Below are 14,087 nucleotides of genomic sequence, written 5' to 3'. Positions count from 1 at the left end.
AGCACCAACTATCACAAATCATGATTTTTAGGTTTAACATACAAAATTAGCTCAACAACTAGCATAAACTGACGTTAGCATGCTGCTATAAGACACGCTAGCATACATCCAAGATGGCGCCAAGTTTCAATAATCATAATATGAATGCTCCAATGCTGAAGTTGAACTGAAATGCTGACAGAATGTAGTATGAATGTAAGAATAGTTTGAATGTTGGAATGGTTTTAATGTTGAAGAGTTTGAATTTCCTGGAAAACCGGAATTTGGTTTGGAACTTGGGAAAGTGTTAGTTTGAATGTCCAGGATTAGTGGAATGTGTTGATGTTGGAATGGTTTGAATAGGTTGAAAATGTGGGAATTGTACAACTTGGAAAAATGTCTCATTAATTTCAATGGGAACTTCCTGGAAATTTTGGAATTTGGGGAAAAGCGGGACTTTTTTTTTTAAATGATTAGGAGCATGAATGTCATGAAAGAGCTGAATTAGTTGGTGTTGGAATTGTTTAAATCGGTCAAGAAATGTTATATTAGTAACAGTTTTTAATTGAGAAATTCCTGGAATTTCGGGAAAACAGTGAATGTTTCTAGTTCCTTAGCCAACTTGTTTTTTTGTCTTAAATATGAGGAGTGTTTTCACGGTGGAACGGCTGAAATGGGTTGAAAAATGTGAAAGCAGTAGGAAAACGGGAATTCCTGGGAATGTTATTAATGTGGAAAAATGGTAGTTAGAATGTCCAGATGAGTTGAATGTGTTGAAAGTGGAAGGGTTTGAATGGGTTGAAGAATGTGGGAATTGTGGAAGTTTGGAAAATGTCCAATTCATTTTGAATGGGGAAAATGCCCAAAAAAAAAAGGAATTTTGGGAAATCTGGGGGGAAAAATTTGAATTGTTGAAGTAGAGCAGACAATTCCAGAACAGGCTGAATATTTTGAAGTTGGACCGGTTTGAATCAGAAGAAAAATGTGGGAATTGTGGAACTTTGAAGAATGTTCCATTGATTTCAATGGGAATATCAGAAAAATTGGGAACTTTGGGAAAAGCGGGAATTTTTTGAAAATGGTAAAAAACTTGAAATGGTTTGAATGAGTTGAAATGGTTGGTGTTGGAATTTTTCAAATCGGTCGAGAAATGTTGAAGTAGTAACATGTTAAATTGAGAAACGGTATTACGAAATTCCTGGAATTTCGGGAAAACCGGGAATTTTTCAAGTTCAAAAAACAACTTTGTTTTTTTGTCCTGATTAAGAGGAATGTTTTGACGTTGGAACGGTTGAAATGCGTTGAAAAATTTGAAAAGAGTAGTGGAACTTATGAGTGGAAATAGGTTACAAAAAAACGGGAATTCCTGGAAATTTGTTGAATGTGGAAAAATGGTAGTTTGAATGTCCAGGATAAGTTAAATGTGTTGAAGGAAGGTGGAATGGTTTGAATCAGTTGAAGAATGTGGCAATTGTGGAAGTTTGAAAAATGGGCAATTCATTTTGAATAGGGAAAATGCAAAAAAAAAAAAATTATAATAAAATTTAAAAAATAAGAATTATGGGAAATCCAGGATTTTTTTTTACAATTGTTGTTTCATTGTTGATTTCAATAGGAATTTCAGAAAAATTTGGAATTTCGGGAAAAGCGGGAATTTTTAGAAAATGGTGAACAAAATTGAAAGGTCTGAATGAGTTGAAATGGTTGGTGTTGGAATTTTTTCAAATCGTCGAGAAATGTTGAAGTAATAACATGTTGAATTGAGAAACGGTATTACGAAATTCCTGGAATTTTGGGAAAACCGGGAATTTTTCCAGTTCAAAAAACAACTTTGTTTTTTGTCCTGATTAAGAGAAATGTTTTGACGGTGAGCTGGTTGAAATGGGTTGAAAAATGTGAAAAGAGTAGTGGAACTTATGGGTGGAAATAGAATACCAAAAAACGGGAATTCCTGGAAATTTTTGGAATGTGGAAAAATGGTAGTTTGAATGTCCAGGATAGGTTAAATGTGTAGAAGGAAAGTGGAATGGTTTGAATCAGTTGAAGAATGTGGGAATTGTGGAAGTTTGAAAAATAGGCAATTAATTTTGAATGGGGAAAATGCATCAAAAAAAAAAAAAAAAAGGAATTATGGGAAATGTGGGAATTTTGTTTACAATTGTTGAAGTAGAGCACGCAATATCTGAACAGGCTGAACATTTTGAAGTTGGAACGGTTTGAATCAGATGAAAAATGTGGGAATTGTGGAATTTTGAAGAATGTCCCATTGATTTCAATGGGAATTTCAGAAAAATTAGGAATTTCGGGAAAAGCGGGAATTTTTTGAAAATGGTAAAAAAAAAACTTGAATGAGTTGAAATGGTTGGTGTTGTCATTTTTCAAATCGGTCGAGAAATGTTGAAGTAGTAACATGTTGAATTTAGAAATGGTATTACGGAATTCCTGGAATTTCGGGAAAACCGGGAATTTTTCCAGTTAAAAAAACAACTTTGTTTTTTGTCCTGATTAAGAGGAATGTTTTGACGGTAGAGCGGTTGAAATGCGTTGAAAAATGTGTAAGGAGTAGTCGCCAGAAAAAAGGGTGGAAATAGAGCTTTGGAAAAGCAGGAATTCTGGAAAATCCTGGAATTTTGGAAAACTTGGAAAAAATTCTTGTTTGAATGTGTTGAAGGTGGAATGGTTTGAATCGGTTGAAAAATGTAGAAATTGTTGAAAGTTTAAAAAATGGCCAATTCATTTAGAATGGGAAATAATGTCCCGAAAAACCTGGAAATCTGGGAAATCTGGGAATTTCGATTTTCGAATAGGCTGAACAGTTTGAAGTTGGAACGGTTTGAATCGGGTGAAAAATGTGGAAGGTAGAGCGCGCCAAAATCTGGAGAAGAAGAAGAAGAAGAAGAAGAAGAAGAAGAAGAAGAAGAAGAAGAAGAAGAAGAAGTTGAAGAATAAATAGACGCATTTTTGGCGTAGAAAAATGGCCAATTAATTTTAAATTAATACCATGTGTGTGAATTAAGAGCGAATAAAAGATGAGAAATGGAAAAAAGTCAATGAAGAATGTTCATTCTTCCCCGACATGGCGTGACATGAAATAAAACATATCTTACATAACTTCGTGTCAGATATGAACGAACTCACCGCTCCATAGATGTGAAGACACATCTTGGCCGGAAACAAAGCTCGTCCTCTTGTCTTTTTTTATCTCCTCCGCTTTTTGTGTCCTTTGGCCTTATTTTGGTGTTATTTTCCTGTCTTTCCGTGTCCTCCTCTCCTCTTCCCGCCGCCGACAAGCCGCTGCAGGTGAAGCTTGGTGTGACGTCACAGTCGTGTTTACTCTTCCATCCGGGGACTTTCCGGCGGCCCATGAGCGACACAAAAATCGACACTATCGATACCAAGAGCGGCGTCACTAAATCTAGTTGTCTAGTTTGTGCTTCTTATGTCCCTTATTTTGCTGTTTTCAACTCATTTTGCTGCATCAATAAGAATATTTTACTTTGTCCTGACTAAGTGTAATCCTTTGGAATAAAAGTCAAGTATCGGTGTCAATTCCGAGATGTGCTGTATCGCCCACCCCTGCTTTACCACACGCACGTGTAGAAGTATACTACTGCATACTAGAATGTACATAAATGCACATAATTTGTACATAAATGCATAATATAAGAACATTCCTCGGCACACATGTGGACGAGGCCGCCGTCTTGTGGCAGAAAAGTCAACACATGTTTTTTTTTTATTTGTACAGGATGTGTCAGGAGTTATTATGTAAGCAGGCGGGGGTCATCGCTTGATGACGTCATCATTATACATGCATATTATTGGACAAAAATATGCATATTCAAATATGCATGTTATTGGATCAAAAACATGCATACTTGAATATGCATATAATTGCTAAGAAGAAAATCTGCATATTATTGGTTAAAAAAAAACGAGGCATATTTAGATATGCATATAATTGGTAAAAAAAAAAAATATCTGTATACTAGTGGTCCAAAATCTGCATATTTAAATATAAATGATAAAAAAATCTGCATATTATTGGTCAAAAATATGCATATCTAAATATGCATATTATTGATAAAAGAAAATGCATATTTTATATATTTTTTATAATATTTGCCTCTAATTAAACCTTTTCAAGCATAAATTTAATGTACATTATTCCTTCGACACGTGGCGCTTCAAATTTTGCGACTTCACTTTATTGCATTTAAAAATATATATTTGTTATTATTTATTTGCTGTTTTCTGTTGGGCCTATTGTTGGTCAAAAATATGCATATTATTGGTCACAAATATGCATATTATTGGTCAAAAACATGCATATAATTGGTTAAAAAAATCTGCATATTATTGGTCAGAAATATGCATATTATTGGTCAAGAATATGCATATTTAAATATGCATATTATTGGCAGGGTGTACACCGCCTTCCGCCCGAATGCAGCTGAGATAGGCTCCAGCACCCCCCGCAACCCCAAAAGGGACAAGCGGTAGAAAATGGATGGATGGATGGATAGTCAAAAATATGCATATTATTGGTCAAAAACAGGCATATAATTGGTGTAAAAAATATCTACATGTTATTGTTAAAAAAAAAAAAAAAAAAAGCATATTTAAATATGCATATAATTGGTTTGAAAAAATATCTGCATATTATTGGTAAAAACATAGGCATATTTAAATATTAACATAATTGGTTAAAAAGTCTGCATATTATTGGTCAAAAATATACATATTATTGATTATTTTTTTAAATGCATATTTTTTTTAAAATTACATAATATTTGCCTAAGCATAAATTTCATGTACAGTACATTATACCTTCGACACTTGGCGCTTCAAATTGTGCGGCTTCACTTTATTACATTTTTTAAAATAAATGTGTTATTTATTTATTCTGCGATGAGGTGGCGACTTGTCCAGGGTGTACACCGCCTTCCGCCCGATTGTAGCTGAGATAGGCTCCAGCGCCCCCCGCGACCCCGAAGGGAATAAGCGGTAGAAAATGGAGGGATGGATGGATGGGTGTTATTTATTTGCTGTTTTCTGTTGGGCCTATTATTGGTCAAAAAGATGCATATTATTGGTCAAGAATATGCATATTTAAATATGCATATTATTGGTCAAAACATGCATATACTTGGTTAAAAAATATCTGCTTATTATTTGTCAAAAATCTGCATATTGAAATATTAATATAATTGGTTTTAAAATATCTGCATATTATTGATAAAAAATATGCATATTATTGATTTAAAAAATTATATATGTATATATTTTTTTAAATTACATAAAAATATGCATACTTAAATATGCATATAATTGGTTAAAAACTATCTGCATATTATTGGTCAAAAATATGCATATTTAAATATGAATATAATTGGTTTAAAAAAAATCAGCATATTATTGGTCAAAAATATGCATATTATCGATAACAAATACATGTATATATTTTTTTAAATGACATATTTGCCTCTAATTATACCTTTTCAAGCATAAATGTTTATTTATTCCTTCGACACTTGGCTTCACTTTATTGCATTTAAAAATATATATTTGTTATTATTTATTTGCTGTTTTCTGTTGGACCTATTAATGGTCAAAAATATGCATATTATTGGTCAAAAACATGCATATAATTGGTTAAAAAATATCTGCATATTATTGGTCAAAAATATGCATATAATTGTTTTTGTTTTTTAATCTGCATATTTAAACACATTTTACATACTATTTGTCTATAATTAAACCTTTTCAAGCATAAATGAACTTAAAATAAAAGACAAGTTGTTTTTTAAAAGTTTTATTGAAAGACGTGTTGTTGAGCACCATGAAGTACATACAAATTACTTGGGAAATAATTCCCTACAAATTAATCAAAAGTTGCATTAATGCATAAATTCATTGCAGTTGGACAAAACTTATATGAACATCAAATAAAATCAAACACGAGTGTACTAATATTTTTTATACATGATATATGAACATTAAATAAAATCAAACACTAGTGTATTAATATGTATATACATGATATATGAACATCTACATTCAGTATTTGTGGCCGTGACTTGACATCAAAGTGTTTTAAAAAACATTTTCCCTTCAAAAAAGTCCTGAATCAGATCAAAGTAGTGCTGAGGTGACATAAACGTGTTTTTATTAAAAAGTGAAAATGGACAAAAAGTGGGCAGGATAATAACAATATTAATAATAATAATAATAATAATACCAATAACAATATTTTAATACTAATAATAACAATGATTTTATTAATAATAATAGGGTGTACCCTGCTTTCCGTCCGAATGCAGCTGAGATAGGCTCCAGCACCCCCGAAACCCCGAGAGGGACAAGCGGTAGAAAATGGATGGTATGGATAATAATAATAATAGTATTTATAATAATAATAATAATAATAATAATAATGAGTGATCATTGAGTCAAGTTAGAGCCGCTCCTCTTCTTCAGCTTCTTAAGGACCTCCAGGAGCACCTGAGAGTCTTCCTTGGAAGTCTGGAAAATGTGTCCTGCAGGAATATTATGTGTTAATAAAATACTTCATATGGATGATGAATATGAATATGATGTCAAATATGACATCATGTATTAATGATGTCATATTTGACATCATTAATGTCAAATATGACATTAATGATGTTATGTGGATGATGAATATAATTATTATGTAAAATATGACATGTGTTAATAAATTACTTTATATGGATGAATTACAATATTATGCCCAATATACATCATGTGTTAATAAAAAAATACTTTATATGGATGATGAATATGAATATTATGTCAAATATGACATCATATATGATGTCATATCAGTTATGATGTCATAACGTCTGCAAGGCCCACTTTAGACCAGTGGTTCTCAAATGGGGGTACGCGTACCCCTGGGGGTACTTGAAGGTATGCCAAGGGGTACGTGAGATTTTTTTTAAATATTCTAAAAATAGCAACAATTCAAAAATCCTTTATAAATATAAATAAAAATAAAATCTTTTTTTACAAATAGTTCAAGAAAGACCACTACAAATGAGCAATATTTTGCACTCTTATACAATTTAATAAATCAGAAACTGATGACATAGTGCTGTATTTTACTTCTTTATCTCTTTTTTTCAACCAAAAATGCTTTGCTCTGATTTGGGGGTACTTGAATTAAAAAAAAATTCACAGGGGGTACATCACTGAAAAAAGGTTGAGAACCACTGCTTTAGACCATAAGTTTGTTCTCTTTTTCTATCTGCTAAGTCAGCACAAAAAGTCGATTCACATCTGAAACGTGATTCTAATTCATCCCAAATCTTAATGAATTCATAAGTTTAAAAGAAAAAGAAAAACCCACTCACAGTCTGGGTTCTACGCGATGAATTCCCGCACGGACCTGTGTTGGTCCTCCTCTGTCCTCAGGTTGTTGGACTGGAATTTGACGTCTGCGGTCGTCTGATGTCGGAACTCCAAAGACTGCAGCTTGGCGCTGAATCACGCGAGCGCCTGAAGATGCAAACACAAATTGATATTCATATTGTTATTTCACCACCAACACTTTGAATGACATCATTCTCTTCTGGAATGATCACATGACCTGACTGTGGCCCAACCACTGGTCCCAGGAAGTGTGTCCTGTAAGTAGGTCAGAGCCAACCCAACACACACACACGTGCACGCACGCGCACGCACTTGCACACACGAACACACACACATCCAATAAATCAGACCCAGAAGAGAATGAAAGAGAATAATATTATTATGATGATGTCATCAAAGATGGGACATGATTATGACATGAAACATACAAGGAGAATAATATTATTATGATGATGATGTCATCAAAGATGGTACATACAAGATGATGTTTTGGCCAGGACATGATCACATGGTCTTTGTTCTTGACTGTACCATGACCCAGTTCCCTCATGCGCTCATTAAAGATGCATCAGCGGGAAGTCTCAGGAGGACCAGAGCTGTCGTCTGAGGGACATCACGTCATCCCGTGAAGCACATTGTCTAGCACTGCTCTTCAACGCTCTCTTGTAACACTCTTGACCAACTCGTACATCTTCTATAACTTTGGCTAAATGTTCTATATCATCTTTGACTATATGTTCTGTAACATCTTTGACTATAGGTTCTAGATCATATTTGGCTAAATGTCCTATAACAGTGGTCCCCAACCTTGTTGTAACTGCGGACCGGGGGTGTTATATTTTTATTTTTTGTCATAAAAAAATACAATTGTGTGCTTACGGACTGTATCCCTGCAGACTGTATTGATATATATTGATATATAATGTAGAAACCAAAAATATTAATAACAGAAAGAAACAACCCTTTTGTACGAATGAGTGTGAATGAATGTAAATGGGGGAGGGAGGTTTTTAGGGTTGGTGCACTAATTGTAAGTGTATCTTGTGTTTTTTATGTTGATTTAATTAAAAAAAAAAAAAAATTAAATTATTTTTATTTTATTTTTTTCTTGTGCGGCCCAGTACCAATCGAGCCACGGGCCGGTACCGGGCTGCGGCCCGGTGGTTGGGGACCACAGTCCTATAACATATTTGACTATCTATCTGTTCTATAACATCTTTGACTATATGTTCTAAATCAACTTTGGCTAAATGTCCTATAACATCTTTGACTATCTGTTCTATAACACATTTGACAATCTATCTGTTCTATAACACCTTTGACTATATATATGTCCTATATCATATTTGGCTAAATGTCCTATAACATCATTGACTATCTGTTCTATTTAATCTTTGGCTGAATGTTCTATATACAACTCTATGTACAACCTTTCACTGGACAACTCACAACATGTTCCTTCATTATGATGCAGTTTGCAATGAAGCACGTAGACATAACCCCTCAATGTCTGAAACCACTTGCCACAAAAACACAAGTGTTAGCCAAAAGGTAACAAATGAACACAAGAACCCCTCCAACAATGAAGGTATTCTGTAAATTTAAATGTACAATCTGCAAAATCCTTAGTCAGAATAATAATACCATAAATTAGTATTTGCATGCTTATGACATTACGGTATATGCAAATGCATTGTACAAATATTGTCATGTGTTTCCTACTTATCATAACCATCCTAATTTAGGTTATCTACCGTTTCTTGGTTTTTAGGATGCCACTGTATTTACTACTGTGATAAACTATTTTGAAATTTACGCTGTTTAACTATTTAACAATTGCTTGCCCTAGTTTTTACGATCATTTTTTGCAGTGCACAATAGCCCCAACCCCACACCTTTGCTACATCTGTAAAAAAAAAAAACTCTTGTGGATGTACTACCAGTCTGTGTTTGCCAGTGTTATGTTCTACATCGTAGTGTGCTGGGGGGGCATTAAATCAAAGGACAGCTCCAGACTGGAGAAACTGATCAGGCGGTCCGGTTCTACGATCGGAATAAAACTGGACTCACTGGTGACGGTGGCAGAGAAGAGGACTGTGGAAAAACTAGTGAGCACCCTGGATGATGCCAGTCACCCTCTGCATACCGTTATCAGTAGCCAGAGGAGCCTGTTCAGTGCTAGACTGCTTCATCCCAAGTGCAGGACTAATAGACTAAAGAACTCATTTTGTCCCACACGCCATTAGACTGTACAACTCCTCTCTGGAGGCTAGGGGGAGGTACTAGGATGACAGGAGATGCAAAACAATAACAGTGCAATACTTTTTCATAACATGGTCAGTACTGCCTAGTTTCTCTTGTTATATTCTTATTATACTGTTATATTTTCATTCTCATTGTTGCTTTTTATTGTTATTCTTATTGTAATATTTTTCTATTTTATTTCCATTTATACCCCCATTATTTACTTTTTACTTTTTAAATTTGATCTTAATTCTGTACACTGCTGCTGGAATTTAAATTTTCCTGAGGGAACTCTCCTGAAGGAATCAATAAAGTACTATCTATCTATCTACCGCTGAACTCCTTCGGTGCGATGGACGGCTGTAGCGGTGCCAGAAGGGCCGCAGCTGTTGCAAGTCTTGTGGTTTCTGTGTCGTAATATGTGTATATGTGCTTATTGTGGCTATCAAGTTTTTTTTCCTGGCCTCAGACTGAACCCGTAGACTGGGATTGGCTTTAATTTGACTCATCTTCCCCCGCCATCGTCCACCTTTTCCCACCTTTTACGGGCTGGCCGTAAGTGGCGACCCCATCAGCGTTCCTGTACGAGGTCTGTCTGCTCTTGAACGGGTCTGTGCTAAAAAATGACATTTCATTGTACATGTGCAATGACAATAAAGTGCTCTGCGATCAGTGGTGATCGGTGTGACGGTAAATGTACAACATTATGTAGAAATATTTTACGTTTCTCCGACTGGTTCTTGCTAATGTGGAAGCTAAAACGAACAAAAGACAAAAAAAAGGACATTTGTATTTTGTAAATCAATCCATCAAGCTCTCATGTTGAAAAAATGAAATATTGTTGACCACACAACAAAGAGACATTTAAAGGGGAACATTATCACAATTTCAGAATGGTTAAAACCATTAAAAATCAGTTCCCAGTGGCTTATTATATTTTTCGAAGTTTTTTTTTAATTTTACTCATCACGCAATATCCCTAAAAAAAGCTTCAAAGTGCCTGATTTTAACCATCGTTATAAACACCCGTCCATTTTCCTGTGACGTCACATAGTGAAGCCAACACAAACGAACATGGCGGAAAGAACAGCAAGCGACATTAGCTCGGATTCAGACTCGGATTTCAGCGGCTTAAGCGATTCAACAGATTACGAATGTATTGAAACGGATGGTTGTAGTGTGGAGGCAGGTAGCAAAAACGAAATTGAAGAAGAAACTGAAGCTATTGAGCCATATCGGTTTGAACCGTATGCAAGCGAAACCGACGAAAACGACACGACAGCCAGCGACACGGGAGAAAGCGAGGACGAATTCGGCGATCGCCTTCTAACCAACGATTGGTATGTGTTTGTTTGGTATTAAAGGAAACTAACAACTATGAACTAGGTTTACAGCATATGAAATACATTTGGCAACAACATGCACTTTGAGAGTGCAGACAGCCCAATTTTCATCAATTAATATATTCTGTAGACATACCCTCATCCGCGCTCTTTTCCTGAAAGCTGATCTGTCCAGTTTTGGAGTTGATGTCAGCAGGCCAGGGAAGCTAGGGTCGATAGGGGGTTTAGCTCGCTCGTCTGCGGGAACAAACTGCCGCTATTGCTTGCCGTGCTACCGAGGTCCTTTGTCCCTGAATTGCTCACACACTCCGGCAGATTCAATGGAGGTCTGGCGGCAGATTTCTTTGACTTTATCGTTGGAAATGCATCTGCTTTGAGTGTCGCAGGATATTCACACATTCTTGCCATCTCTGTCGTAGCATAGCTTTCGTCGGTAAAGTGTGCGGAACAAACGTCCAATTTCTTGCCACTTTCGCATCTTTGGGCCACTGGTGCAACTTGAATCCGTCCCTGTTCGTGTTGTTACACCCTCCGACAACACACCGACGAGGCATGATGTCTCCAAGGTACGGAAAACAGTCGAAAAAACGGAAAATAACAGAGCTGATTTGACTCGGTGTTTGAGAAAATGGCGGTATGCTTCCCGATGTGACGCCACGTTGTGACGTCATCGCTCCGAGAGCGAATATTAGAAAGGCGTTTAATTCGCCAAAATTCACCCATTTAGAGTTCGGAAATCGGTTAAAAAAATATATGGTCTTTTTTCTGCAACATCAAGGTATATATTGACGCTTACATAGGTCTGGTGATAATGTTCCCCTTTAAATTCCCATTCAATGTTTTGTTTTTAAGTGGATAAAATACTGGAAATAAAGGCAGCACCTGTTTTCTTCTGCGTGCGTTGCCTTCTGTCAACGTCGTAGACTTTGACGTCGTACTTCTCAGGGATCGTGTGGTCTGCCCAGCGAGATTGTGCGCCATTAGAGGATTGTCTCATGGAGAAGGTTGTGTCGCTGGAAGGGTGACGTGGATGAGCGCCTGCAGGACAGGCAGCAAGAGAAATATGCTTATAGACAGAATATGTGTCTTCTTCACAGGCAAATATAACACTATGACCGTGTAATGTTGCTAACGCTAATGCACCTCCATCTTTCTTTTGAACACAGCTCTTCGCCAAGTGTGACCCCACTCTGCGTTTGACCTGGACTGGTGAGTGCGAGCATTACCTCATGATTTATTAATGATATGACTTCTGGCAAGGCTTTTAGTGTCGCTAAGCGACCTGAGCACGCTCTACACGCGTGTCACCTCCAATTCATGTCAGGACATGGGAGGGCGCCATTGGCATTCCTTTCAAGAAGTATTATGATCTTACAACATTGTGTCATAACTGTAAAACCTTGAAGCCTTTAATATTGGCCCATACGAATGTCGATCTGATGCGACATCAGCAGGAATCATACACACTTGTGTTATATTGTTGTGGGAAATGTTAGAAAAGGTTTGATTAAGTGAAATGTTAGATATGAAAAACACTAACCTATTTATTATCAACAGTCTGGAATAGACTTATGCTGTCTTTAAGTTGAAGTGGAGGTGTAATTGTTTTTGGCTACACCTAGTGGTCACAATAATTCATGGAGTTCAGCTAATGATGCTGTAAGTTGAAAGATGCGGACAAGTTTGTTACTGGATACTTTCTAACACGGTTCTGCATTGGAGACTTTGTATGTGTACGTAATATGCAACTATAGATATTTGATGCTTTCCGTATTTTTCGGACTATAAGTCGCAGTTTTTTTCATAGTTTGGCCGGGGGTGCGACTTATACTCAGGAGCGACTTATGTGTGAAATTATTAACACATTAGCGTAAAATATCAAATAATATTATTTAGCTCATTCACGTAAGAGACTAGACTATAAGACTTCATGGGATTTAGTGATTAGGAGTGACAGATTGTTTGGTAAACGTATAGCATGTTCTATATGTTATAGTTATTCGAATGACTCTTACCATAATATATTACGTTAACATACCAGGCACGTTCTCAGTTGGTTATTTATGCCTCATATAACGTACACTTATTCAGCCTGTTGTTCACTATTCTTTATTTATTTTAAATTGCCTTTCAAATGTCTATTGTTGGTGTTGGGTTTTATCAAATAAATGTCTCCAAAAAATGCGACTTATACTCCATTGCGACTTATATATGTTTTTTTCCTTCTTTATTATGCATTTTCGGCCGGTGCGAATTATACTCCGAAAAATACGGTATTAATATCGACAAATGTGCTGTTTTAGACCAGAGGTTCCTCACCTTAAACTTTTCCATGACAGAGGGGTCCGGGCCCACTTAAATATTAACACTGAATTAACCGTATTCAATATTTTTATCCAACCGACTTGCAGTTCACAACCTTGTCAAATGTCATGAAAGCATGTGTTCGTCACACATATTTATTGAACACAAACTTTAGGCTTAGGTAAGGCTAAATGCAAAATGAGTACTAACCAAATACAATGCATAAAAAAGGACTCAAATAACTGATGACAAATACATCTAACTATAATTACGTACTTCTAAAATAAACTAAATCACTAATTAAAAAAAAAAAATCGTAACTAAACTGTCAATAAAATTTAAGTGCAAAATGCAAATATAGCTTAACCACTAGTCATAATTTTTGCGCTTAAAAACTTCTCTATGACTTGAGCTCCAGACTTCTGTTTGTTTAATATTGTCATTACTGCCACAAGTGGTGGAAAAGTATATTACAACCGAGTATAGATGTCCGATAATATTATCGGCCGATAAATGCTTTTAAATGTAATATCTGAAATTATCGGTATTGGTTTCAAAAAGTACAATGTACAGTATGACTTTTTAAAACGCCGCTGTACTGAGTGGTACACGGACGTAGGGAGAAGTACAGAGCGCCAATAAACCTTAAAGGCACTGCCTTTGCGTGGCGGCCCAATCACATAATATCTACGGCTTTTCACACACACAAGTGAATGCAAGCATACTTGGTCAACAGCCATACAGGTCACACTGAGGGTGGCCGTATAAACAACTTTAACACTGTTACAAATATGCGCCACACTGTGAACCCACACCAAACAA

At 35.9% G+C, this 14,087-nt stretch overlaps 2 protein-coding genes across 2 annotated transcripts in view; both read right to left on the bottom strand.

The window, feature by feature from the left end:
• The window catches only part of cnstb (consortin, connexin sorting protein b), a 31,809-nt gene extending 28,523 nt beyond the window's left edge, over window positions 1-3,286 (bottom strand). Inside the window, exon 1 of the mRNA XM_072916249.1 lies at window positions 3,118-3,286. The gene's annotated coding sequence lies outside the window, so the exon portion shown is untranslated. The remainder of the gene's footprint in view (window positions 1-3,117) is intronic.
• Window positions 3,287-5,812: 2,526 nt separating this feature from the next.
• Window positions 5,813-14,087, bottom strand: part of LOC133623929 (kinesin-like protein KIF26B) — a 69,357-nt gene continuing 61,082 nt past the window's right edge. Inside the window, exons 13-15 of the mRNA XM_061987424.2 lie at window positions 11,844-11,999; window positions 7,356-7,500; window positions 5,813-6,518 (exon numbers count right to left, since the gene is read on the bottom strand). Coding sequence (XP_061843408.2) covers window positions 6,464-6,518; window positions 7,356-7,500; window positions 11,844-11,999 — 356 coding nt within the window. The 3' untranslated portion in view covers window positions 5,813-6,463. The remainder of the gene's footprint in view (window positions 6,519-7,355; window positions 7,501-11,843; window positions 12,000-14,087) is intronic.

The sequence above is a fragment of the Nerophis lumbriciformis genome, linkage group LG26 (assembly GCF_033978685.3).
Source record: "Nerophis lumbriciformis linkage group LG26, RoL_Nlum_v2.1, whole genome shotgun sequence".
Classification (NCBI taxonomy): domain Eukaryota; kingdom Metazoa; phylum Chordata; class Actinopteri; order Syngnathiformes; family Syngnathidae; genus Nerophis; species Nerophis lumbriciformis.
The sequence above is the reverse complement of the archived record's forward strand: the minus strand, read 5'-3'. Positions and strand labels throughout refer to the sequence as shown.